We start from the raw sequence: 27,965 nt of genomic DNA, 5'->3' as shown, positions 1-27,965 counted from the left end.
TTTAGTGCAGAGTGGAGAAGAGAGATAAGAGGGGAAAGCAGAGGGGAAGAGAGAGAGTGGACTTAAAGCGAGTAATAAACCTGGAGCCTCTGATCGGCTATCCCTTGTATTACCTACCACCCTACCCCATCCCATCCCACCTCTGGACCTCATCTATGCTCTCCTGATAATTGGTCACATTCCTACTTGACTTAGCCTTGTCCATCCTTTTAATCACAGAATCAGAGATACTTGACCAGTTACCCACACTGAAACAGTCTATTGAGGAAAGATGCAAAGCTGGATCTCAAGAAGTCCTATTCCACTCTTAACAACCACCTCTCAACTTCCTTGAAGTTCCTGTAAGTTATTCCATCCTGAGATTTTTAGTCACTTCTCTGAAGTCCTTGTAATTTGCCTTGAAGCTGGGTTGGCTTTTGAAACCAATGGAGCCAGTGACATTTGCAACCCAAATCTAGGGCTGCGCACATTCCTGAAATAATGGGGTGTATTACAAACTAGCAGCTATTGGGTTAAGAATGGCTGAATGTTACACCTCAGTGACATCAAATCTATCATGGAGTTATGCTCCATGTGCTTTAAAAGAAGTTACCAATGCTCTGTGTTCAAATTTGCCCTCTTATATTTTGAGCATCTCAGCTTTAGTAGAGTGTGTGACCTCTTTGGGCATTACAATGCTTTCTTGTCACCATTCACAGTACTCTATCAATGGCCACAGTGCCTTCATTACCTACTTGACAGTCAAAGTTAGTTGTTTATATGTTTAGAATCTTCTCCTGCCCTGGTAGTTTGATGATTCTGGGAACTTTGCTAGTGGGATAAACTAGAATCTTTGCCTGCTGAATTCAGCTCTCCTCTCCCAAATCCTCCTAGTATCTTCCGTGGTGTCATTCACATACACTCCTCAGGGCAGGAGGAGGGGGCTCACTTACGCACTTTTCTGTCTTACCCAATTACATCTGGCTTCAAAGTCTTCACAGCTGAGTGTCCTCACCTAAGACCATGGAGCTCTTAACTGACTTAACTGACTCCAGAACCCAAAGGTAATTCAGCAACATGGTGGCAGAGCAGCCAATGGAGGGGAAAATAGTATGGTGTTTATTTAGGTAGTGCACCCATGGCCTTGTTCATTCTCTGAGTAGGAAAGGCATTTTATTTACAGAGCTTTACAGAGCTGTTCCTTCCCCTCTGGCTCCAATGGCTTCTGAGTCCAGGATGAACCTGTTTCCTGGCAATGACTGGTGACTTTGTAAAGGACGCTCCCAAGAGCAAAGTCTCAGTTTGCTCTTCAGAGCCCTACATCATCCCCATGTCTCCACATCCCCAACCCTCATCACTGTGAGAACTCACAGTAGGGTTTGGCTTGTGCCAAGTTCACAGAGGCAATTTTATAGCTGAGCCAAGAAATCACCCCTAACTCCCCTAGAATATTCAGGATCCTCTGAAGGCCTGTTCAGTCACTCCTGCTTAGTACAAGTGTCTCTGTCTTGTATTGTTTGGTGGTGGGTTGCTTGCCAAATTTTGTCATTGTTTCATTTTATTTATCATATTTAGTTATGTGCTAGGTCTGTCTCTCTTGTGAGAATAATCAAAGCTAACATTCTTTGAACTTTCTTAGCCTGCCAGGCTTTGTTCAAGTGCCTTTGCATGGATTAGTTCATTGGATTCTTTCAACAGTCTTTTAAGATTAGTGCCATTATCCCTATTTTACAGATGAGAAAACTGAAATCAGAGAGGTTAAGTAACATTCCCAAGATTACACAGCTAGTTAGTGGTGAGGTCCCAGCATGGAAACTTGGCAGTCTGATGCCAGAGCCTGAGTGCTTTAACACAAAATATACTATCTCTAGAATATAAGCTCCCTAAAGTCAGACACTTTTGTATTGCTGACAAGAAGAACACAGAGCTAAGCATATGGAAGACTGTCAACAAATATTTGGTAAGTAACTGCTTCATTATTGAGAACTTCTTAAGGTCACTGAGAGACCAAATGGTATATGTTGCTTTTCTATTTTTCATTGCTGCTCTAGTAATGCTTACAGACTATCCAATCAACCAAGTAGAGAAGACCCTCTCTATGACCGAGTTCCAGCTACAAAGGACTTTTTCAGCGAGACCAGTCTTCAGAAGGCTGTCCTTAACCAAAGCAGAACTAAATCCAGTGAGAGCCCCTGAGGGTTCCACATCATTTCTGGTAGTCCCCTCTTTACACACCAGAGCACTGGAGAAATATGGAAGGGGCAAACCTGAGCCAAGAGATTGAGTTTGAGCTCTTGGGCCTCACCAGGGACCCCCAACTCCAAAGGTTGCTCTTCACGGTATTCCTGGGCATGTACACCATCACTCTGCTGGGAAATCTGATCATGTTCCTTCTGATTCACGTGAGCACCCCTCTGCATACACCTATGTACTCTCTCCTGAAGAGCCTCTCCTTCTTGGACTTCTGCTACTCCTCCACGGTTGTCCCTCAGACCCTGGTGAACTTCTTGGCCAAGAGGAAGGTGATTTCCTATTTTGGCTGCATGGCTCAGATGTTCTTCTACGCAGGTTTTGCCACCAGTGAGTGCTATCTCATTGCTGCCATGGCCTATGACCGCTATGCTGCTATTTGTAACCCCCTACTCTACCCACTCACTATGTCTCCTGAGATCTGCCTGTCTCTCATTGTGGGCTCCTACGGTGCAGGATTTCTCAATTCTCTTATCCACACAAGCTGTATCTTTAGTCTGAAGTTCTGTGGTGCCCATGTGGTCACTCACTTCTTCTGTGATGGACCACCTATCTTGTCTCTGTCTTGTGTGGACACCTCGCTGTGTGAGATCTTGCTTTTCATTTTTGCTGGTTTCAACCTTTTGAGCTGCACCCTCACCATCTTGGTCTCCTACCTCCTAATCCTCATCACCATCCTGAGAATGAACTCAGCCCAGGACAGGTTCAAGGCCTTTTCCACCTGTGCTTCCCACCTCACTGCTGTGTGCCTCTTCTATGGCACAACACTTTTTATGTACCTGCGCCCCAGGTCCAGCTACTCCTTGACTCAAGACCGCATGGTGGCCGTGATCTACACAGTGGTAATCCCAATGTTGAACCCCCTTATTTATTCTTTGAGAAACAAAGATGTGAAGGAAGCTTTAAGAAATGTTTGGGGCAGGAAAATAATGGAATGATCTTCTCAACTCATTACCACATCCTTCCTTCTTTCCTTCTTTCTTTCTTTCCTTCCTTCCTTCCTTCCTTCCTTCCTTCCTTCCTTCCCCCCTTCCTTCCTTCCTCCCTCCCTCTCTGTCTTTTTCTCTCTTTCCCACATACCTTTAGAAAGCCAAGGGAGGGAGTCTAGGTGGCTCAGCCAATAAGCATCTGACTTTGGCTCAGGTCATGATCTCATGGTTTGTGAGTCCAGGTTCCACATCAAGCACCCTGCTTCTGGTGAGCCCCACTTCTCTTTCTCTTTCTCTCTCTGCCTCTTGTGGGATTCTCTCTCTCTGCCACTCACTTACCTGCACGCGCGCTCTCTCTCTCTCTCTCTTTCTCATAAAAAAAAAAAAAAAAAAAAGCAAGCAAGCAAGTCAAGGGAACTTTACCAGTTGGCAGTTGTGGTGCCAACCTGTGCACATTTGCTCACTCCCTGCTATGAATGACCGGCATACACTCTGGTCAGCCGGTGCTTCTGCATCTACTTTCCACACAAAGAATTGTTGATATCATAGAGACTAAACACAGCTGAGGGTGTCAGCTTGTTGCATAATTGGACCATTGGCAAGACTTAGTCATGACTTTGTTCAGATGCTTCACTCATATTTCCGTGTGTGAGTATTTTATTATTAGAAACTGATGTTTATATTCCTCATAATAAAGTCTCTCCTTAACTAAGTTGAAGACTTTGACTCCTCCCCTCCTTTACCATCTCCTCTTTGTAAAAACTGACTTTTTTTTTAATGTTTTAGTTTTGAGAGACAGAGACAGAATGTGAGTGGGGGAGGGGAAGAGAGAGAGGGAGACACAGAATCTGAAGCAGGCTCCAGGCTCCAAGCTGTCAGCACAGAGCCCCACGCGGGGCTCGAACCCATGAGCTGTGACATCATGACCTAAGTTGAAGTCAGACACTTAACCGACTTAGCCACCCAGGAGCCCCAAATGTATAGATTGTACCAATTTCAGTTGTACCAAATGTATAGATTTGTTTGGGAGAATTCACATCTTTAGGATACTGAATTTTTTTTATGAACATGCTTTATCCTTGTACTTATTAGGTTTCTTTAGTGTCTTTTATTAATGCTTTATGACTTTGTTCATAATTTCTCCCTATCCAGAGACCTCATATCTTTGCTTATCTATGTAATTTATATCTAGTATTTTTTAAAGTTTATTTACTTCAAGAAAAAGAGAGCATAAGCATGGGAGGGGCAAAGAGAGAATCCCAAGCAGGCTCCATGCTGTCAGCCTCAGAGCCTATTCTGGGGGCAGTGGGGAGAAGCAGGGGGCAGCTCCTCTTACCTGTTTCTTGCAAACCCATCCAGAAATATTCTATGCATCTCTGGGAAATCACACCCCCAACACACACTCAAAAATGATAATATTGTATAGCTGGTGCTCAGCATCCAGATTTTTTCATTTAACAACATGTATGGATTGTTTTAAATGCTTATTTATTTTAGAGAGAGACAGACAGAGCACAAGTGGGGGAGGGGCAGAGAGAGCAGGAGACATAGAATGTGAAGCAGGCTCTAGAATCCAAGTTGTCAGCAGAGCCTGATGTGAGGCTTGAACTCATGAACCATGAGATTATGACCCGAGCCTAAGTCGAATGCTTAACCAACTCAGCCACCCAGGTTCCCTTAACAATGTATCTGTTTAAAACCTAGTCCAGAGCCCAGATGGCAGAACAGCATGGAAGTTTTGTGTGTGTGTGTGTGTGTGTGTGTGTCCTGCGTCCATGAAATACACCCAGATCAACACTAAACCATCCTGAACACCTAGAAAACTGATTTGAGGATTAACACAACAATCTGCACAACCTGAATCACAGAAATCAGCAGGTATGAGGCGTAGAGAGGTGAACTGGAGAGAAGCTGCAGGGGCAGGGAGCTGTTTTTGCATGCAGATCGAGGATGGAGACGCCAGGGAGATTACAGGAAAATCACCTCCCTCAAAATCAGCTGGAGAGAAAATGGAAAAGTGGAAACAGCCGCAGGGACCGAAAAGGGAGAAAGGAGAAAGGAGAGGGTTTAAGTTCCATTAAGACTCTATAAACGGGGAATGCAGAGCCTGAAACTCCACAGCTCAATACCTGGTGGTGTGCTGGTGGGAAGGGCGAATCCCCAGGAGCAGAGTGAAGTCCAATGGTCTTCAGGCCACGTGGGGAGAGGCGGTTCCCCTGCTGGGAGGACATCTGGTAGATGTGTGGCCCCCCACAGGAAAAGGCCCCAGTGGGCCTGGGAGAACAACCACATTCACCGGTGCTGGAACAAGGTCGTTGGCGGTGAAGCCTGGTGCCAGATGCGTGTTGTGATTTTCCATAATCCCTGAAATGCTGCTGCTACACAACTGCGTGAACTTTTTCTGGGATGGGCTGGCGCCCAGCCTCAGTCTCTGGGCATCAGCAGCAGCACAGTCCCATAAATGATCCTGGGTGCAGCCGGCACTGGCCATTGCTCGTTGACACCCTCCTACAGAGGGGCAGAACGGGTCAAAACCGCAGTCCCTCAGAAGTGAGGGGTCGGGAAACACAGCCGCATCTGAGATAAAACTCAGGAGGGAGGTGCTGCCTAGCAACCTGACAGCTTGGTCATGTACAGTGTAAAAGCGGGGAGTGGACGAAAGCCGGAGACAAAGGACAGGTGTGCGATTGCTGGTCCCGGGGAGAACGGAGTTCAAATACTAGAGACTGAGTAGTTGCGTGACGCCATTTTGACCACTCCCGCGCACGCGCATACGCACCTACAAGCACCGCAACAATCCGCCCCAGTAAGCTAAGCAGCGCCATCTAGTGGAGAATGGAGCCGTTACACTAAGCCCAACCCAACTGGGCCAACCTCTCTTCGGAACACGTCTCTCCGCCTGCTTCATTTACGGACTATAAAGTGCTTCATAGTTTGACTTCTAGGGGAAAACAATGTAATTTCAATCATATTTAAGTCTGTTCGCTGGTCTGTCTATTCAATTTTTGTTTTTTTTTCTTTTTCATTTCTTTTCTTTTTCTTTAATGCAGAAAGAGAAAATATTTATTTCTGTTTTTGATTTTTATTAAAAATATTTTTCCTTAGGGGCACCAGGGTGGCTCAGTCGGTTGAGCGTCTGACTTTGGCTCAGGTCACAATCTCACGGTTTGTAAGTTCAAGCCCCACGTCAGGCTCTGTGCTGACAGCTTGGAGCCTGGAGCCTGCTTTGGATTCTGTGTCTCCCTCTCTCCCTGCCCCTCCCTCGCTCATGCTCTGTCTCTCTCTCTCTCTCTGTCAAAAATAAGTAAACATTTAAAAAAATTTTTTTTATATTTTTCTTTAATTTTTTTCTACTATAAGTTTTACTTTTTCTGTAAATTTTTCAAATTCTATTTTACTTCCATCACTTCATTTTATTCTATTCCTTTGTATTCCTTTTTTCAAATTTTCAAAAGTTTTCCTTTTTTTAAATTCCTTTTTCTTTAATCTATCAAGCTCCTTTCAACACCCAAATCAAAACACACCTAGGATCTAGAATCATTTTATTTGATTTGTGTGTGTGTGTGTATATGTGTGTGTGTGTGTGTTGTTTCTAATTTTTTAATGTTAATTTTTTACCTTATTAATTCCTTTTCTTCCTTCAAAATGATGAAATGAAGGAATTCACCCCAAAAGAAAGAGCAGGAAGAAACAACAGCCAGGGACTTAATCAACACAGATACAAGCAAGATGTCTGAACAAAATTTAGAATCATGATAATAAGAATACGAGCTGGGATCGAAAATAGATTAGAATCCCCTTCTGAGGAGATAAAAGAAGTAAAAGCTAGTCAGGATGAAATAAAAAATGCTATAACTAAGCTGCAATCACAGATGGATGCTGCGGCGGCAAGGATGGATGAGGCAGAGCAGAGAATCAGCAATATAGACGACAAAGTTACAGAGAATAATGAAGCAGATAAAAAAGAGGAGGACTAAGGCAAAAGAGCATGATTTAAGAATCAGAGAAATCAGTGACTCATTAAAAAGGAACAATATCAGAATCATAGGGGGTCCCAGTAGATGAAGAGAAGGAAAAAGGGTAGAAGGGTTATGTGAGCAAATCATAGTGGAAAACTTTCCTAACCTGGGGAAAGACACAGACATCAAAATCCAGGAAGCACATAGGACTCCCATCAGATTCAACAAAAATCAACCATCAACAAGGCATATCATAGTCAAATTCACAAAATACTCAGGCAAGGAGAGAATCATGAAAGCAGCAAGATAAAGAAAGTCCTTAACCTACAAGGGAAGACAGATCAAGTTTGCAGCAGACCTATCCACAGAAACTTGGCAGGCCAGAAAGGAGTGGCAGGATATATTCAATGTGCTGACTCAGAAAAATATGCAACCAAGAATTCTTTATCCAGTAAGGCTGCCATTCAAAATAGAAGGAGAGATTAAAAGTTTCCCAGACAAACAAAAATTAAAGGAGTCTGTGACCACTAAACCAGCCCTGCAAGAAATTTTAGGGGGAAATCTCTGAGGGGAGAAAAGAAAAGAAAAAAAAAAAAAGACCAAAAGAAACAAAGACTAGAAAGGACCAGAGAAAATCCTGAGGAACTCCAACTCTACAAGAAACATAATGGCAAAAAATTCATATCTTTCAGTACTCACTCTAAATGTCAATGGACTAAATGCTCCAATCAAAAGACATAGGTTAACAGAATGGATAAGAAAACAAGACCCAGGGGCACCTGGGTGGCGCAGTCGGTTAAGCGTCCGACTTCAGCCAGGTCACGATCTCACGGTCCGTGAGTTCGAGCCCCGCGTCAGGCTCTGGGCTGATGGCTCAGAGCCTGGAGCCTGTTTCCGATTCTGTGTCTCCCTCTCTCTGTCCCTCCCCCGTTCATGCTCTGTCTCTCTCTGTCCCAAAAATAAATAAACGTTGAAAAAAAAATTAAAAAAAAAAAAAGAAAACAAGACCCAACTATACACTGTTTACAAGAGACCAACTTTAGACCTAAAGTCACCTTCAGATTGAAAGTAAGGGGGTGGAGAAGGATTTATGATGCTAATGGTCGACAAAAGAAAGCCAGAGTAGCCATACGTATATCAGTCAATCTAGACTTTAAAATAAATACTGTAACAAGAGATGAAGAAGGGCATTATATCATAATCAAGGGGTCTATCCACCAAGAAGATCTAACAATTGTAAACATTTATGCTCCAAATGTGAAACACCCAAATATATAAATCAATTAATCACTAACATAAAGAAACTCATTGATAATACCATAACAGTAGGGAACTTCAACACCCCACTTACAACAATGGGCAGACCATCTAAACAGAAAATCAACAAGGAAACAATGACTTTGAATGACACACTGGACCAGATGGACTTAACAGATATATTCAGAACATTTCATCCTAAAGCAGTGGAACACACATTCTTCTCCAGTGCACATGGTACATTCTCCAGAGTAGATCACATACTGGGACACAAATTAGCCTTCAACAAATACAAAAAGATTGAGATCATACTGTGCATATTTTCAGACCACAACACTATGAAACTCAATATCAACCACAAGAAAAAATTTGGAAATGTAACAAATACTTGGAGACTAAAGAACATTCTACTAAAGAATGAATGGGCTAACCAAGAAGTTAAAGGGGAAATTAAAAAGTACATGGAAGCCAATGAAAATGATAACACCACAGCCCAAAACCTTTGAAATACACCAAAGGTAGTCATAAGAGGGAAGCATATAGCAATCCAGGCCTTCCTAAAGAAGGAAGAAAGGTCTCAGATACACAACCTAACCTTACACCTTAAAGAGTTGGAAAAAGAACAGCAAGTAAACCCCAAATCAGCAGAAAACGGGAAATAATAAAGATTAGAGCAGAAATCAAAACAAAACAAAACAAAAAACCCAGTAGAACAGATCAATGAAACCAAAAGCTGATTCTTTGAAAGAATCAACAAAATTGATAAACCACTAGCCAGTTTGATCAAAAAGAAAAAGGAAAGGACCCAAATAAATAAAATCAAGAATGAAAGAGGAAAGATCACAACCTACACAGCAGAAATAAAAACAATAATAAGAGAATATTATGAGCAATTATACGCCCAATAAAATGAGCAATCTGGAAGAAATGGACAAATTCCTAGACATATATAAACTACCAAACCTGAAACAGGAAGAAATAGAAAATTTGAACAGACCCATAACCAGTAAAGAAATTGAACTGGGAATCAAAAATCTCCCAAAAAGATTCTCCAGGGCCAGATGGCTTTCCAGGGGAATTCTACCAAACATTTAAGGAAGAGTTAACATATATTCTCTTGAAGCACTTCCAAAAAATAGAAATGGAAGGAAAACTTCCAAACTCTTCCTATGAAGCTAGCATTACCTTGATTCCATAACTAGACAAAGACCAAACTAAAAAGGAGAACTATAGACCAATTTCCCTGATGAACATGGACGCAAAATCCTCAACAAGATACTAGCCAACCGGATCCAACAACACATTAAAATAATAATTCACCACGACCAAGTGGGATTTATACCTAGTATGCAGGGCTGGTTCAATATCTGCAAAACAATCAATGTGATTCATCACATCAATAAAAGAAAGGACAAGAACCACATGATCCTCTCAATAGATGCAGAGAAAGCATTTCACGAACACATTATCTTTTCTTGATAAAAACCCTCAAGAAACTAGGGATAGAAGGATCATACTTCAAGATCATAAAAGCCATATATGAAAGACCCAACGCTAATATCATCCTCAATGGGGAAAAACGGAGAGCTTTCCCCCCAAGGTCAGGAACAAGACAGGGATGTCCACTCTCGCCACTGTTATTCAACATAGTACTGGAAGTCTTAGCCTCAACAGACAACACAAAGAAATAAAAGGCATCCAAATAGGCCAGGAGGAGGTCAAATTTTCACTGTTCGCAGATGACATGTTACTCTATATGGAAATCCCAAATGATTCCACCAAAAAGCTACTAGAATTGATCCATGGATTCAGCGAAGTTGCAGGATATAAAATCAATGCACAGAAATCGGTTGCATTCCTATACACCAACAATGAAACAACAGAAAGAGAAATCAAGGAATCAATCCCATTTACAGTTGCACCAAAAACCATAGAATACCTAGGAATAAATCTAACCATAGAGGTGAAAAATCTATACACCGAAAACTATAGAAAGCTTATGAAAGAAATTGAAGACACAAAAAAATGGAAAAATACTTCATGCTCCTAGATAGGAAGAACAAATATTCTTAAAATGTCAATACTACCCAAAGCAATCTACATATTCAATGTAATCCCTATCAAAATAACAACAGCATTTTTCACAGAGCTAGAACAAACAATACTAAAATTTGTATGGAACCAGAAAAGACCCCCAATAGCCCATGTAATCTTGAAAAAGAAAACCAAAGCAGGAGGCATCACAATCCCGGACTTCAAGATGTATTACAAAGCTGTAATCATCAAGACAGTATGGTACTGGCACAAAAACAGACACTCAGACCAATGGAACAGAATAGAGAACCCAGAAATGGACCCACAAACATATGGCCAACCAATTGTTGACAAAGCAAGAAAGAATATCCAATGGAATAAAGACAGTCTCTTCAGCAACTGGTGCTCGGAAAACTGGACAGTGACATGCAGAAGAATGAACCTGGACCAGTTTCTTACACCATGCACAAAAATAAACTCAAAATGGACGAAAGACCTAAATGTAAGACAGGAAGCCATCAAAATCCTTGGAGAAAGCAGGCAAGAACCTCCATCACCTCGGCCACAGCAACTTCTTACTCAACAAAACTCCAGAGGCAAGGGAAACAAAAGCAAAAGTGAACTATTGAGACCTCCTCAAAATAAAAACTTTTGCACAGCAAAGGAAACAATCAGCAAAACTAAAAGGCAACCAACGGAATGGGAGAAGATATTTGCAAATGACATATTGCATAAAGGATTCATATCTAAAATCTATAAAGAACTTTTCAAACTCAACACCCAAAAAACAAATAATCCAGTGAAGAAATGGGCAAAAGACATGTATAGACACTTCTCCAAAGAAGACATCCAGATGGCCAACCAACACATGAAAAAATGCTCAACATCACTCATCATCAGGAAAATACAAATTAAAACCACAATGAGATATCACCTCACACCAGTCAGAATGGCTAACATTAACAACCCAGGCAACAACAGATGTTGGTAAGGATGTGGAGAAAGAGGATCTCTTCCGCACTGCTGGTGGGAATCCAAACTGGTGCAGCCACTCTGGAAAACAATATGAAGGTTCCCCAAAATACTAAAAATAGAAATACCCTACGACTCAGCAATTGCACTATGTGGTATTTATCCAAGGGATACAGATATGCTGTTTCAAAGGGGCACATGCACCCCAGTGTTTATAGCAGCACTATCAACAATAGCCAAAGTATGGAAAGAGCCCAAATGTCCATTGACTGAAGAATGGATAAGGAAGAAGTGGTATATATATATATATATATATATATATATATATATACACACACACACACACACACACACACACACACACACACAATGGAGTATTACTCGGCAATCAAAAAGAATGAAATCTTCCCATTTGCAACTATGTGGATGGAACTAGAGGGTATTATGTAAGCAAAATTAGTCAGTCAGAGAAAGACAAATATCATATGACTTCACTCATATGAGGACTTTAAGATACAAAACAGATGAACATAAAGGAAGGGAAATATAAATAATATAAAAACAGAAATGGGGACAAAACAGAAGAGACTCCTAAATATGGAGAACAAACTGAGGGTTACTGGAGGGGTTGTGGCGGGGGGGATGGGCTAAATGGGTAAGGGGCATTAAGGAATATACTCCTGAAATCACTGTTGCACTATATGCTAACTAACTTGGATGTACATTTAAAAAATAAATTAAATTAAAAATAAATAAATAAGTAAATAAATAATTAAAACCTAGTCCATATTAGTCATTATAGATCTCTTGTTCTTTTTTATAATTTCATTGTTTGGATATCCCATCATTTATTTTACCAGCTCCCTCTTTCATGGATATTTAGGTTGTTGCAAATCTTTTGCCATTACAAACAATGCTGGGAGATATGCAGTTCCTGACCAAAAAGTATACACACTTTAAGTTTTGGTAGTTATTGCCAAATGGCCTTCCTAAAAAGTTGAAGAACCAATTTATTTATTGTTTTTTTAATTTTTTTAAGTTTATTTTGAGAGGGAGTGCATGTGCACATGAGTGAGAGAGGGGCAGAGAGAGAAGGAGAAAGAGAATCCCAAGCAGGCTGTACAGTGTCAGCACAGAGCCCGACACAGGGCTCCATCCCATGAACTGTGAGATCACGACCTGAGCTGAAACCAAGAGTCGAATGCTTAACCAGCTGAGCCACTCAGGTACCCCTTGAAGAACTAATGTATATACCCAATAGAGTGCCTGTTTCCATTCACAGTTTATGCTCTAGAAATATGACCTATTTGAATATCCCAGAGTACACCATGCTTCCTCAAACCTTTTTTCTTGGCCTCATACTTGTGCTCTTTGCCTGTAATATTTTCCTTCCCTTTGTTTTCTTGGGAAAATCCTACACATTCTTCAAGTTCTTTACTCAAATGTCACCTTTCTGTGAAGGCTCCTTTTGCCAAGGACCCTATACTCTCAATAACCTTGTACATATCTCTATTAAGGGATGTGATTATCATCATTTACGATATTATAATTATAATAAAATAATGTTTATTCTCTACTAGAATGTAGTGAGAATTTCTTTTCACTTTTATTTCTAGTACATAACACCATGTCTGGCTTAACCACCCAAGTATTTGTTGAGTTAATTAAGATGAATCTTAATCAACAATGCATTCCAGATCCCTTCCCAGGGTGCTAATTATTGCATCGATGACAGTAAATCAGACTTCTATAAGTTGCGCAGTTTGGAGGTTAAAAATATCTCTATGCCAATCCCTCCTTTCAATAACAATGTAGTAACCTCCTCCAATAACTACGGGAGCCAGAGCACACTAGTAACTACTCAGATGGCAAATTAGCTCAGGTTCCTGGCTCTTTCCTCTAAAATCAATCCTGAAGAAAATATAAAGAGGAAAGCACAGGATCCAGGAACGAACCACCATAACTACACCCTCTATGAGACACTGCTGGGGAAGTCACAGTGTCTTGAACTGGAATGTGTGCAAAGAGATGGGAGAAGATGAGGGGGAAGAGAGTAATAGAGTCAGCAGGCTATGCTCTGGGAAGCAGTGAGAGATTAGGTGGAGAAAAGCCTCCTAAAGTCTGCTTTCTGGTACAAACTTTCTGTTAGAAAATAAAATAAGTCATGGGGCACCTGGGTGGCTCAGTCTGTTAAGTGTCCGACTCTTGATTTCAGCTCAGGTCAGGAGCTCACGGTTTGTGAGTATGAGTTTTGCACCAAGTCCTGCTTGGGATTCTCTCTCTTTCTCCTTCTCTCTCTGCCCCTCCCACACATTCTCTCTCTCAAAATAAATAAATAAACTTTAAAACATAAAATAAAATAAGTCACAGAGAGGAAAAAAAAAGTACAGCAGAGGAAACATAGTCAATAATACGGTGATAAGGTTGTGTGTTGACTGCACTTACTGTGGTGAGCACAGAGTAATGTATAGACTTGTTGAATCATTATGTTGCACACCTGGAACGAATATAACACTGTATGTCAGCTATAGTCCAATAATAAATTTTAAAATATTTGCTTGCTAAAAAAAAAAAAAAAAAAAGCTCTCTCTTGTCTTTTTGCAGGGTTGTTTTGAGATAGACAATCATTCCTGCCCCTTCACAGCAACATGCTAGACCGTTGAGGGTGGTACTCATGGGGCTGTCTCTAAGAACTGCACAATACTCCATGATTTTATCTGTTATTCTGTTATCCATTCTACCAGGGCTGCACACCACTTTGCCTCCAAAGTCCCTGCTACTATTCTAGTCCTTCAAATTCTTTCTTTCTTTCTTTCTTTTAATGTTTTATTTACAGTAAAACCTTGGATTGCAAGTGACTTGTTCCCCGAGTGTTCCACAAGAGGAGCAAACATTTTTAATAAATTTTAATTTGATAAACGAGCAATGTCTTGCAATACAAGTAGTATGTGATGTCAAACGTCACATGGTCACAACTGAGCCAATGGTTCTTGAAATTGGCTTTGATATACAAGTGCTTTGGATTACAAACATGTTTCCTGAGTGAATTATGCTCATAAAACAAGGTTTTACTGTATTTTTGACAGAGAGAGAGAGAGCACAAGCAGGGTTGACCACGGAGAGAGGGGAACAGAGGATCCGAAGCAGGCTCTGAGCTGATAGCACTGAGCCTGATGCAGGGGTCCAACCCATGAACTGAAAGATCATGACCTGAGCTCAAATTGTCACTCATCTGACTGAGCCACTCAGGTGCCCCTCAAGTTATTTCATTTTCTGTTTAATTCAGCCAGTTAGTTTCTGATATTTGTAACTATTAACCCTGACTGTTAGTGGAAACAAGTCTGGAAGGAAGGAAAGAGTTAGGAGGTCATTATTATAAACCAGGTGATGACGGTGTGGGGAAGAATGTTGGAGGAATAAGAGATTATTGGATTGGGAATATATTTTGGATATAAAGGAGACAGAATTTTCTAAAGGATTGGATAAGGAAGAGGAAGAAAATAAGGTAACCAAGGATGACTCCTGGGTTTTTGGCTAGCACAGCTCTGTGATTGGTAGCGCCATTTAATTGAAGTGGGAAAGACCGAGGGAGAATGTTTTCCTAAGGGTAGAAATTGGAAGTTCTGCTTCGGTCATGCTCCACTCCAGATTCCTGTTAGACGTCCACACAGAGATGATATACGAGCCTGGGGTTCTACACAGAATCACATCTGGAGCTACAAGCTTATGGGATCAGCAGCAAATAGAGTATTTAAAGTCATAGGACTGGATGGAATCATTAGGGAAATCGTATATATAAAGAAGATGGCCATGAAATGAAGCCTGAGGCAACTGATATTTAGATATTGGGAAGAGAAGGAGGATCCAGAAAATTTAATATAAGATATGAAAAGATAGAAATAATTAGTGAACTTGACAAAGGCATTTTCATACGGTTGTGTGGAGAAAAGCCCGGGCTTTACTTCCTTTTTCCCTCCTTCCAACTTTCTCTTTCTTCCTACCTGGAATGCAGATAAAATGCCTAACGCTACTGTAGCCCTGTTGGGTCGTTATATGCACTTGAGAATGGAAGTTTTGTGCTAAAGATCTCGGAGCAGGAAGACAAAGGGCCCCTGGGTCCCTAGTGACAACATGGAACCATACTATCTACCTCTGAGCCTCCATCACATAAAGAAACACAAAACTTACCTTTTTAAAAAAAATGTTTATTTATTTTGAGAGAGAGAGAGAGAGAGTGCATGTGCGAACAGGGGAGGGGCAAAGAGAGAGGCAGAGAGAATCCCAAGCAGGATCTGTGCTGTCAGCACAGAGCCCGACATGGGACTCGATCCCACAAACTGTGAGACCATGACCGAAATCATGAGTCAGACACTTAACCAACTAAGTCACCCAGGCGCCCCAAACCTTATTTTATATATGACCCCAATTTAGGTTTCCTGTTATATGAGACTAATCCTAATTCACACTGACATAGGAGAGCAAAGAAAAGAGGCAATGTCCCTACAGAAACAAAGTTATTTAAAAAAAGGGGGGGAGATACTATAACATATTTCTAGGCTGATAGGAATAATTATACAGAGGAAGAAAAGATGATGTAGAAGAGAGAAGGTATAATTAGAGGAGCAAAGCAAGTGAGGAAGGAAAAGGGGTTGGAGTCCCATACACAGATGAGGGGATTGGCCTGAGATTGTATAAGGAGAGAAGACAGACAAGTACAGGCCCAGGCAGTTTGATAGCTTTGGTGAGGAAGAGGAAGTAGTTTTCAACTGGATTCTTCTATTTTCTCAATAAAATATAAAGTGAGTCATGAAGTTACTTTAATAATAGTTTATCTGTAAAATGGAGATAATAGTGCTTGCTTCCAAGGGTTAATGTTCATGTATTTAGGTCACATACAGTATATAGGTCACGGCTAGGTTTGCTGTACTGAAATCTCCAGGAGGCCTAATTGCACAGCAAGAAATGACACTCGAGGGGTGACTGGGTGGCTCAGTTGGTTAAGTGTCCAACTTCGGCTCAGGTCATGATCTCACGGTTTGTGAGTTCGAGTGCCGCATTGGGCTCACTGCTGTCAGTACAGAGCCAGCTTTGGATCCTTTGTCCTCCTCTCTCTGTCCCTCCCCCCTCATGCTTGTGCTCTTTCTCTCTCTCTCTCAAAAATAAATAAACATTGGAAATAAAAAAAAAAAAAAAGAAATGACACTTGGAAGTAACTAATGCTTCCTATGGATTTTGTGACTAGGTTATATTTCTAGGGCATAGAATAGATTATATGAACCTGGAACTCAGGTGTTAGTTAGGGTGATGAGCCCTGACATTCTCTCCCAAGTTTCAAAATGGAAGAAAGTTCTGTTGTTCCTGGCCCTTACGGTTGAGGTCGCTGAACTTTGGGCACAGCCCCATGAGAAACAAGGGAAGGTCTGGGAATCTGCTCCAACTTTTTCCTCATTCTCTCATCCTCAAGGTCCTTGAACTTTGGCCAACCCTCATTGTCTGTTCTAGTCTAAGTGGTCACTTTGTAATTTGTATTATCATCTGAGTTGACGTAATTTGTTGGGGAAAATAAGTGACTGAAATAGTGCACCAAATCAGTTAGGTCTTTTATCAACCCTCCCTTCCAGTTCTCATAAAGTTCTCTCATGCTTAGAGGCCATATAGAAAAAGTCACACCGGATGTGAGAATCCTTAGTCAGCAGTGTGGCACTCTAGCCAACTCAACCCTGCAGTGGACTGGGAACTCTGCCTCCCCCGATTGACCATTCCTACCTAATATTAGATGAAAACCTGTCTCCAGATTAGCTTTGAACCACTGGTATTAGTCTACTTCCGGAGTCACACCGGTCTTCATATATGGTGATCACTTTCATCTCTGCAAGTTTTCTTTGCAGGCTAAACAACCACTAAGCCAGTGTTTTTCAATATGTGGTTAGTGGATATTTTACTTCAGAATCAACTTTACAGTTTAAAAAAAAGAAAATTCTTGAGTCCTAACTTCTAAAGACTGAATTGGTATCTCTTGGGGTAAAGCCCCAGAATTTGCACTTAAAAAAAAATTTTTTTTAACATTTATTTTTGAGAGACAGAACATGAACAGGGGAGGGGCAGAGAAAGCCAGAGACACAGAATCCTAAATAAGCTCCAGGCTCTGAGCTGGCAACACAGAGCCGGATGCCTGGCTCGAACTCGCAAACTCTGAGATCATGACCTGACCTGAGATCATGACCTGACCTGAAGTTGGATGCTTAATCGACTGAGCCATCCAGGCGCCCCCAGAATTTGCACTTTTAATTAATTTAGCAATGGATTCCATGCACTCTGATGTTTTAGGACCATTGCACTAAAATGCATGAGCCAAGGGACCATGCTACTCTTGTCCACCACTGTAATCTCCACACCCGGCACAATACGTGCAATGTAGTACTCAACAATTATCAAATGAATGAATGAATGAATGAATGAGTGAGTGAATGAATGAAGGAGTGAGTGAATGAGTGAATGAATGAATTACAGCAAGAGGCTGTGATTATTCCTTCAGAAACCACGTTCCCTTTACCTTATGTCAGGCAGTGGTTCTCAAACATTTTGATGTCAGGATCCCAAAGAACTTGCCTTAGAAAATCCCAGAAAAATGCAAGACTTTACAAACACATATTCTATTGGCCATTAAAGTGGATGACGTCATCGCACTTCCTGTAGCCTCTGGAAAACTCTAGGTACTCATAAAAGAATGAGAAAAAAAATATTAGGGTTATTATGAAAATAGTTTTGACCTCCAGGATTTCCTGAAAGGACTACTTTTAGTGAACGACTGCTGGAAGGGATGTTTTAACCATCAAGGCGGTATAACATGGTGGTTAAGTGCATGAACTCTAGAGTAAGGACTGCTGGATGTGATTGGCTCTTTCACTTACCAGCTGGTGACATCAGTGTGTGACACTACTCGACCTTCCTGTGCTTCATTTTCCTTATCTGTAAAATAGGGATAATAGTGCCTGCTTCTTAGCGATGTTATGAGAATTAGGTGAGTTAAAACACTGTAAATGCTTAAGACAGTGTCAAGCACGTAGTAAGCATGACAAAGGTACATGTAAATATTATTATTAGAAATGTAGGTCGGGCACCTGGGTGGCTCAGTCGGTTGAGTGACCAACTCTTGATTTCCGCTCAGGTCACGATCCCAGGATTGTGGGATTGAGACACACATTGCCCTCTGCCTTAAGTGTGGAAACTGCTTAGACTTCTCTGCTTCTCTTTCTCTGTCTCTGTTTCTGCCCCTCTCCCCCATTCTTGCTTTCTCTCTCTGAAAAAAAAAAAAAAAAGAAAGAAATGAAGGTATTAGGTATCATTAGTAGTAGCAGTAGTATAAATGCTACATAATTGCTCATAACTGTTATTTTCTCAGGCCCCTTCCAAAGGCCTTTTCATGAACACAGACCACATTTGCAGCCCTTCTGTCCTGCAACCCAGTGGCCAGCTATAGTCAGAGGTCACAGTTTGACCACAGGTTTCTAACTGCTTCTCTGACTTGTTTTGAAATTCCCGGGTGCTGTCTGTCACAATTGCTCCAAAAGCAATTTCTCCTCTGCAGCACTGAATATGATTTGGTTGCATCCTCGTTCTTTTTGCCTTTGCCTTTTTGAAAGGTACTTCTCCCTCACAATAATGACATTTTTGAGTCTGTGAGTTAGCTATGCAAGAGGTTTATTTTTTTTTTCTTTCTAAGCACATGCTTACTTGTTTCTGAATATTCTCTTCCATTTTCAGTGTAATAGTTTCCAGATTCTTTGGTGTTATTTACCTTTAAAACTTTACCTTTTGGAGGTGCCTGGGTGGCTCAGTCAGTTAAGTGTCTGACTCTTGGTTTCAGCTCAGGTCATGATCTCACAGTTCATGAGATGGAGCCCCATGTTGGCCTCTGTGCTGATGGTGAGGAGCCTGCTTGGGATTCTGTGTCTCCCTCTCTCTTTGCCCCTCCCCTGCTCATGCTCTCTCTTTCTCTCAAAAATAAGTAAATAACTTTTAAAAATTTTTAAAAGAAAGATCTCAACTGCCAAGATTATATAAATATATACCTATATTTCTTCTCATATTTTTATGGTTTTGATTTTTTTCATTTAAGTGGTTAATCATCTAGAGTTTATTTTGGCTTAAAGTCAATGATAGAAGTATAACTTAATTTATTTGCAAATGGGTATTCATTTGTTCCAACATAATTTATTGAAAAAAATCATTTCTTTTAAGATTTTATTTTTAAGTAATCTCTACACCCAGTGCGGGGCTTGCACTTACAACCCTGAGATCAAGAGTCCCATGCTCCACTGACTGAGCCAGGCAGGTGCCCTGAGAAAAATCAGTTTGTAATTAACTGACTGTTGAGAAATAGTGCCATGAAAATATATTAAATCTCTGTATATACTTGAGCTGTCTTTTTAAATATATATTTTTAAGTAAGTTCTATACCCAACATGGGACTTGAAATCAAGAGTTTCATACTCAACCAACTGAGCTAGCCAGGCACACCCACTTGAGCTCTTTTTTTTTTTTTTTTTTTTTTACTCTATTCTGTTCCATTCATCTATCTGTCTATTCTGGCGCCAATACCACACTGTTTTAATGTTTTTAATCTTTTTTTTAATGTTTTATTTTATTTTTGAGACAGGGAGAGACAGAGCATGAACAGGGGAGGGTCAGAGAGAGGGAGACACAGAATCTGAAACAGGCTCCAGGCTCTGAACTGTCAGCACAGAGCCTGACGTGGGGCTTGAACCCACGGACCGCGAGATCATGACCTGACCCGAAGTCGGCCGCTCAACCGACTGAGCCACCCAGGTGCCCCTTATCTTTATAATATATATTAATAGCTGATAGACCAGGTCTCACCTTGTTACTTTTTGTTAGAAGCTTTCTCTTTCCTTTCCTCTCTTCCTTCCTTCTTTTCATGATCATTTGTTTATTCTTCTAGAAGCACTTTACAGCAACCATTGAGAACAAAGTGAAAAACTTGAAGTAGCAGCTGTGGAAACTGACAGCTGCCAATAGTAGTATTATGGTGTATCCTTTAAGATCTAGTTGCAGTTTGAGATCACGAATTTGTTGTGGCACCAGCTGCCACATTTGAATGATTTTCTGCAATGGCATTATTATTGTTAATGTTTCAGCAGACTGAATAAGTCAGAATATTGCACGGGAGCTTGTATGTTGAGTAGAATGCCTTTTAAGGTTCCTTCTGGCTTAGTCTATTTATTCAGTAAATATTGAATGTCTCCTATACGTCATTCACTTGGCTAAGTTCTGAGGTCTTAAGGACAAACAAAATGTTTCTCACTTCAAAGGTGGACACATAAATGATACTTTCAATTGTAGGGGAAGAAAAAACTTCTCTATCCTCTTAGGTTTAGTAGCTGGAGTTTGCAAATTAGATTGACATATGGGGCGCCTGGGTGGCGCAGTCGGTTAAGCGTCCGACTTCAGCCAGGTCACGATCTCGCGGTCCGGGAGTTCGAGCCCCGCGTCAGGCTCTGGGCTGATGGCTCGGAGCCTGGAGCCTGTTTCCGATTCTGTGTCTCCCTCTCTCTCTGCCCCTCCCCCGTTCATGCTCTGTCTCTCTCTGTCCCAAAAATAAATAAAAAACGTTGAAAAAAAAAATTTAAAAAAAAAAAAAAAAAAAAAAATTAGATTGACATAAGTCAAATTAACAGGATAAAAGGCATACAAATTTTTATGTTAATATTTTAATTTTTATGTGCACAGAGGGCTTTCATAGAGAAGAGATGGAGACCCAAAGAGGAGATTAGATACAAAGCATTACATACCATTTAAATTTTTTTTAATGTTTATTTTTGAGACAGAGAGAGGCAGAGCATGAATGGGGGAGGGTCACAGAGAGAGGGAGACACAGAATCCAAAGCAGGCTCCAGGCTCTGAGCTGTCAGCACAGAGCCTGACATGGGGCTTGAACTCATGGACCAAGAGATCATGACCTGAGCTGAAGTCGGATGCTCAACCGACTGAGCCACCCAGGTGCCCCATTACATACCATTTTAATAAAGAGTCAGAAATTAGGGGACCCTGGCTGGCTCAATCGGAAAAGCATGGGACTCTACCTCGGGGTTGTGAGTGCGAGCTGCACGTTGGATATAGAGATTACGTAAATAAATAGAACTTTAAAAAAAAAGTTTGAGATTATAATTGACAAGACAAAGGAAAGGGGTTTGGGCTTCGAGGGGAGGTAAATTGTAGAAAAGCAAATATATGGGGGAAATTGATGGAAGATAAGGGTTATTTTAGTAAGGTTTGTTTGTGCAGACCCATCACAGTGGTGGCACTCCGTCTGCAGTGATAATGCTAGTCTTTCCTCCTCCTGCTCAGGGAGAGGGGAGGGGAAGACCTTCACAAAGGGAACTTTATATCCCACTTTAAGGCAGATGGGGGAAGGCAGAGAGTTCTTTCTGAGTTTGCTGCTTCTTATTTGCCTTCAGCTCCAAACAATCCTTATGCCGATGTGGCATATTCTGATCCCCTTCACAATAAAATGTTGTAAGTATAGAACTATGCATAGAGCACTAAGGCAGTATTGAACAGTATAGTCTGGGTGCTAGTGGGAGAGGTCAGGGAAGCTTCCCAAAGTAGGTGAGTATGGAACTGAGTCTTTAAGGATCAGTAGCTGTTGTGAAGGGCTGTTGTAGGGCTAGGACTAGGTACAACAGCTTGAATAACGCAGGTAAGAAAGAAATATATGCACTGGGGGCGCCTGGATGGCTCAGTCGGTTGAGTGTCCGACTTTGGTTCAGGTCATGATTTCACGGTTCATGGGTTCAGATCCCACATCGGGGTCTGCGCTGACAATGCAGAGCCTGCCTGGGAGTCTCTCTCTCTGCCCCTCACCCTGCTTGCTCTCTCTCTGTCTCAAAATAAATAAATAAACTTAAAAAAAAAAAAAGAAATATATGTGCCCAAATCAGATGTTCTGACTTATTTTTTCATGATATGGCTTTCACCTCCTACTAGTGTTTTCATTTATTTATTTAATTTTTTCCATGATCTGTGATTTTGTTTTTAATTATCTTAAGCCTTAACACATAATTTACAAATTTGTGTTGATGACATATCTCCTCTACTTTAACCCACGAGTTGGCAATAGCCATTACCAGTCATACATATATATGGTAATTCCACAGTTGTGTTTTAAATAGCTGTTTAGAAGACAACCCCAAATTATAACTTCGTAAAGAATTCACAAGCCAAGCCTGCTGCTATACCTTATACCTGAATTTTAAAAGCATCTGACCTTACAGATCATCTATAAAATGTGAGAATTGCTAATATTCTTGATTTAATGTTATACATTAACCACACTAAAATGCCTTTCATTAAGCAAAAGGCAACACTTTAAATGGCATAGTTAAGACTAAAAAGATAAAGTCGACATTGCCAGCTTATCTTCAGCCCTTGCCTTTAACAGGCTAACAAACAACTTGAAACACAGCTGAGTCTTGCTGTTCTGATACAGTGAAGGGATTTCCTTAGTATTTAAATATATTAATATAATATAAATCTATTTTATATAAATCTAAATATAAAAATATAAATCTAAATATATACATTTGTATAAATCTAAATATAAAACCAATCTCCTGTAAGTTTAAACATGGAATTTACCATCTCTGTGAGAAGCTGAACATTATTAATTAATTCCAATCTATTTTTCGAAGGGGAAAATGGGGACAGCACTTGCTGAACCAGAATTACTATCAAAGTTTAAAAAGCTGATCATATTCATTTAACCACAAACTAATCTTATTTAAATCAGGACTGTCCAAAAGAAATAGTCCATAATCTGAATTCTGGTGTATGAGATCAATTTAAATATGGTACACATAAAAAAAAAGTCATGAGACATTTTTGTTTTGTAATAAATAAGGCAATCGCCAAATATTACTCCTTAGTAGCTTTTTTGAGATAAGCTATCAAGTCTGCTCTTTCCCCTGCCTTCTTAATGCCAGCGAAGATCATTTTTGTTCTAGAATATACTTCCTGGGATTCTTCAAGTACTCTATCAGTGTCTCCTCTCCCCAGGTGACTCCTTTGTTCTTGTTGGCATCCGTGTAAGAAAATGCAGGAGCTTGACCTGTCTTTTGCCCAAATAAACCATGGAGATTTGGCCCAGTCTTGTGCTTGCCTCCCTTTTCCACAGTATAGCACTGAGCACACTTCTGAACAAAAATCTTGCCCTTCTCAAAGTGACCCAATTTTTTTTTAACGTTTATTTATTTTTGAGAGAGGGGAGAGAAAGAGAGTGAGAGTGGAAGAGGGGAAGAGGGAGAGGGAGACACAGAATCTGAAGCAGGCTCCAGCCTCTGAGCTGTCAGGCTCAGACTCTGGGCTTGAACTCACGAACTGTGAGCTCATGACCTTAGCCGAGGTCTGATGCTTAACCGACTGAGCCACCCAGGTGCCCCTCAACATCACCCATTTTTCCCATCCAAGTACTAACCAGGCCCGACCCTGCTTAGCTTCCGAGATCAGACGAGATCGGGCGCGTTCAGGGTGGTATGGCCGTAGACCATCACCCATTTTTAAATCACTCTTTGGTCGTGCATGAAATGAAGGTGCCTGCTCATAAACCATGGGCCCTGCTCTCTATTTATTTCTTATTTAAGTAATCTCTATGCCCAATGTGGGGCTTGAACTCAGAACCCTGGGATCAAGAGTCGCCAGCTCTACTGACTGAGCTAGCCAGGAGCCCCCCCTACTAGTGTTCTAATTGTTTTGCCTTCTCAGTAATGTCTGCAACAAACAGCACTGACCCCCACCCTCCAGCCCATCACTGAGTCAATACTGTCATTGTCATCATCATCATCATATCATCATCATCCCTGGGCTAATCAAAAAGAAAATAGTGAGAGGCCTAGGGGCACCTGGGTGGCTCAGTCAGTTAGGTGTCTGACTCTTGATTTTGGCTCAGGTCGTGATCTCACAGTTTGTGAGATCGAGCCCCGAGTCAGGTCCCGGGCTGACAACATGGAGCCTGCTTGGGATTATCTCTCTCCCTATCTCTCTCTCTGTCCCCTCCCCATTTGTGTGTATGCTCTCTCTCTCTAAAAATAAAAATTAAAAAAAAATTAAAATTAAAAATAAATAAATAAAAGAGTGAGAGTAAGAGGGTGAAGTGCAAAGATAGGGTGGAAGTGTCTATCATAAACATTAAAATTTTTTTTTAAATGTTAAGGCTGCATGCCAATGCCACCTTCCTCAGATTGCTGACACTGAAGAGTGAAGGGAGAGGATGTGGGAGATGGCACTGGAAAGGCAGACAGGGGCCAGGTCATAGGGGTCACTGCATCATTTTTAAAAACTTGAATTTGGTGCATCTGGGTGGCTCAGTGGGTTGAGCATCTCGCTCTTGATTTCAGCTCAGGTCACAATCTCACAGTTTGTGGAATCAAGCCCCAAGTGGGGCTTTGCGCTGACAGTGAGGAGACTGCTTGGGATTCACTGTTTCCCTCTCTCTCTGCCCCTCCCCCGTTTGCTCTCTCCCTCTCTCTCTCTCTCTCCAAATAAATAAATAAACATCTAAAAAAATAACAAAATAAAAAAACTTGGACTTGATTTTATAGGTGATGGGGACAACTGAAGGGCTTTTAAGCAGGGAAGCCATGTGGTCACATTTGTGTGGTTACATGGAAGATGTATAGGAGAAGGACAAGCCTGGAGGCATAGAAACTTTATGAAGCTTTTCCTGTGGTCTAGGTGAAGAAGTGAGGGCTTAAGGTGGGGCAGTGGTGAAGGAAAGAACTGATTCAAGAGCAGGAGGAGAATCTATAGAACATGGGGAGCATTTGGCCATAGGAAATGAGGGAGAAGAGTTTAGCATGCAGCTTGTGTAACCAAATGAAAATATCAGTTAAGACAGAAAATTCAGAGGAGGAATAAGAGGCGGACAGTGGGGGTAGGATTTCAGGCTTGGGATGTGCAATATGGCTCTTGTAGGCCTTTGTACGTCTCTTCTTTTTCAGTATAAGAATCTGGGTGAAGTTAGACATTAAGTTCTTGAAATCTTATATCTCTCTAAGGCATTGGTTTTCAAGGAGGAGGCTGTTTTGCTCCCCAGGAGACATTGGCAATGTCTGAGACAGTTTCAATTGTCACAACTGGGGGAGGGGGGGAGGGGTGCTATTGGTATCTAGTGGTTAGAGGTCAGGGCTGCTGCTAAGCATTCTACATTCCCCAGGACAGCCTTTCACAACAAAGAGCTATCTGGTCCAAATGTCAGTAGTCAGGGTTGATAAACTCTGTTCTAGAGACTAGAGGAATCTTTTACACCTTACTTTACAATTTTGCCCAGGGCCAGGCATTCAAATTAGAGAGGATGGATGTGTCAATTAAAAACATCACCATTGATGAAAAACCAAATCCTACTGTTGTAAAATAAATTAGAGGTCATCTGTTCTTTTTTTTTTTTCATGTTTATTTATCTTTGAGAGAGAGAGAGAGAGAGAGAGAGAGACAGAGCATGAGTGGGGGAGGGGCAGAGAGAGAGGGAGACACAGAATAGAAGCAGGATCCAGGCTCTGAGCTGTCAGCACAGAGTCTGACACGGGGCTTGAACTCAAGAACTGTGAGATCATAACCTGAGCAGAAGTTGGACACTTAATTGTCTGAGCCACCCATGCACCCCAAAGGTCATCTGTTCTAATCATTCAGTTGATATATATATATATATATATATATATATATATATATATAATATATATATATATATATATATAATATATATATATATATATAAATGTTTATTTATTTATTTTGAGAGAGAGAGAGAGAGCATGAGCAGGGGAGAGGGGCAGAGAGTGAGAGAGAATCCCAAGCAGGCTCCACACTAAGTGTGGAGCCCAACGCAAGGCTCAATCCCACGACCCAAAGCAGGCTCTGTGCTGACAGCAGAGAGCCTGATGAGGGGCTTGAACTCATGAGCCATGAGATCATGACCTAAGCCAAAGTCAAACGCTTAACCGACTGAGCCACCCAGGCATCCCCAAACAAGAAAACTTTATAAAGGCAAGGTAAAATAGCCAAGAATCAACAAGGAGAACTTATTAATTTTGTACAGAATATAGGAAAAGTTTCTAATGAAAATAAACCGAAGATTCAGATGATAAGTAGAATAAAAAATAACATGGAGTATAAAATAATGAAATAAGGCAGAAAAAATATACACAAAGAAGGAAAAACAAAAGAAATGGAAGACAACTCCCATTAAGTAAATAGCATCTGAATTTTCAAGAGAAGCACTACACACAGATGGCTTAGTAGCAAGCCATCTAGTGTGAGGCCCTAAGAAATTATACAAGGAGGCCCTTCCCCCTGAATTTGTATACTGGGGGAAAGCTGGTTAAAATAAACACCAAGGGTGTCCTCTTCCTCCTCCCCTTCTAGGGTTAGGGGTAATGGGGTTGTGGTACAATCAGGGCTCTCCATAAAAAGGTGAACATACAGAAAGTATACGGGAGGGGCTAACATGAGGGGCAGTTCTACACATTTGCTTTAACAACTGGAATGTTTTTAATACAGTATTATAATGAAAAAAAAATAGCACCAACTAAAAGTGTTTTCTGCCTTTCCCCTCTTGCAGAGTCACTGCTCAGTCACAAGTAGCCCAGATTCCCTGTATCCTAGAGAGGGGCCTCTGATCAGTACAGGGCACAGATCCTGTCTTGTTTATAGGAAACGTTGCCTCACACTGACCGCCCTGCCTCTGTCCTGCTCAAACCCGTCAATCAAATACCGAACTTGGAGGAGCATGGGCTGGGCAAGCCAAGATGAAGCGTGGACACAAAGCAACACCGAATGGGCCTAGCCAAGAAAAAGGAATCCAGAAACCCAACGGGGTAATCTCTCCTCGCTGAGATTAAGAACATCCCAGCCCTGGGATGGTCGAGGCAAGAGGCTGCGGATCATTCATCCGACCAGGCAGGCGAGGCGATCTCCCATTACTCCTGGGTAGTTGACGGTGGCTCAAGTCCAGCCCCGCAGAGCAGACACGGAGGCCTGCTGGGGTGAGGAGGACACGGAAGGGCCCTGCGCCTCCCGCCTGCTCGCCGCGTCCAGGTTCCCCGCCAGGCCGCGGTGCCTCGACCCTGGTGGACCCGCTGCAGGGGAGGGATATGGGGAGCATCTCGCTGCTTGAAGAGGTTCTTTCTCCAACTGAACCCCTGCCACACGCCATTACCTTGCGGGAAGGCTCTTTGTGAGACCTCGACCCGGGCAGCCAAGAGGCCACGAGATGGCAGCAGAGGACACAGCCCAGCACAGAAACCCTAAACCATTTGCAAAAGCAGATATTTGATTTGGGAGATACCGTCTGTTGTCTATAATCTTGTATTCAAGGCCAGAAAAAAATGACTGAATTTCAAAGAAATGAGGGCAAAATTCATCAACACGGAGAATTTCTCAATCACCACAGAATTCAGCTGCATATGAAGCCACATGTGAATCGGTCATTTCTACAGTGCTTAAAGCAAGGGATAGGGGTCAAGGCCTTGAAAAACTGACGTCAGCAGGAACCTTGTCACAGTCACTTCTTTCT

The 27,965-nt window shown here is 41.5% G+C and overlaps 1 protein-coding gene and 2 pseudogenes across 1 annotated transcript; 1 reads left to right on the top strand and 2 right to left on the bottom strand.

Annotated features, from left to right (window-relative positions):
* The first annotated feature begins 2,216 nt into the window (after positions 1-2,216).
* Positions 2,217-3,167, top strand: LOC124508180 (olfactory receptor 5AU1). The gene has a single exon (XM_047074594.1). The coding sequence runs from the start codon at positions 2,232-2,234 to the stop codon at positions 3,165-3,167; it is 936 nt and encodes a 311-aa protein (XP_046930550.1). The 5' UTR covers positions 2,217-2,231.
* A 20,147-nt stretch (positions 3,168-23,314) lies between these two features.
* Positions 23,315-23,622, bottom strand: LOC124508179 (cytochrome c-like; annotated as a pseudogene).
* A 214-nt stretch (positions 23,623-23,836) lies between these two features.
* Positions 23,837-23,943, bottom strand: LOC124508969 (uncharacterized; annotated as a pseudogene).
* Between the last annotated feature and the right edge of the window lie 4,022 nt (positions 23,944-27,965).

Source organism: Lynx rufus, unplaced genomic scaffold (assembly GCF_022079265.1).
Source record: "Lynx rufus isolate CCGP_SWC_20201006 ecotype Redwood Valley unplaced genomic scaffold, mLynRuf1.p SCAF_13, whole genome shotgun sequence".
Taxonomy (NCBI): domain Eukaryota; kingdom Metazoa; phylum Chordata; class Mammalia; order Carnivora; family Felidae; genus Lynx; species Lynx rufus.
Note: the sequence above shows the minus strand (reverse complement) of the source record. Positions and strands in the feature narration are given on the sequence as shown.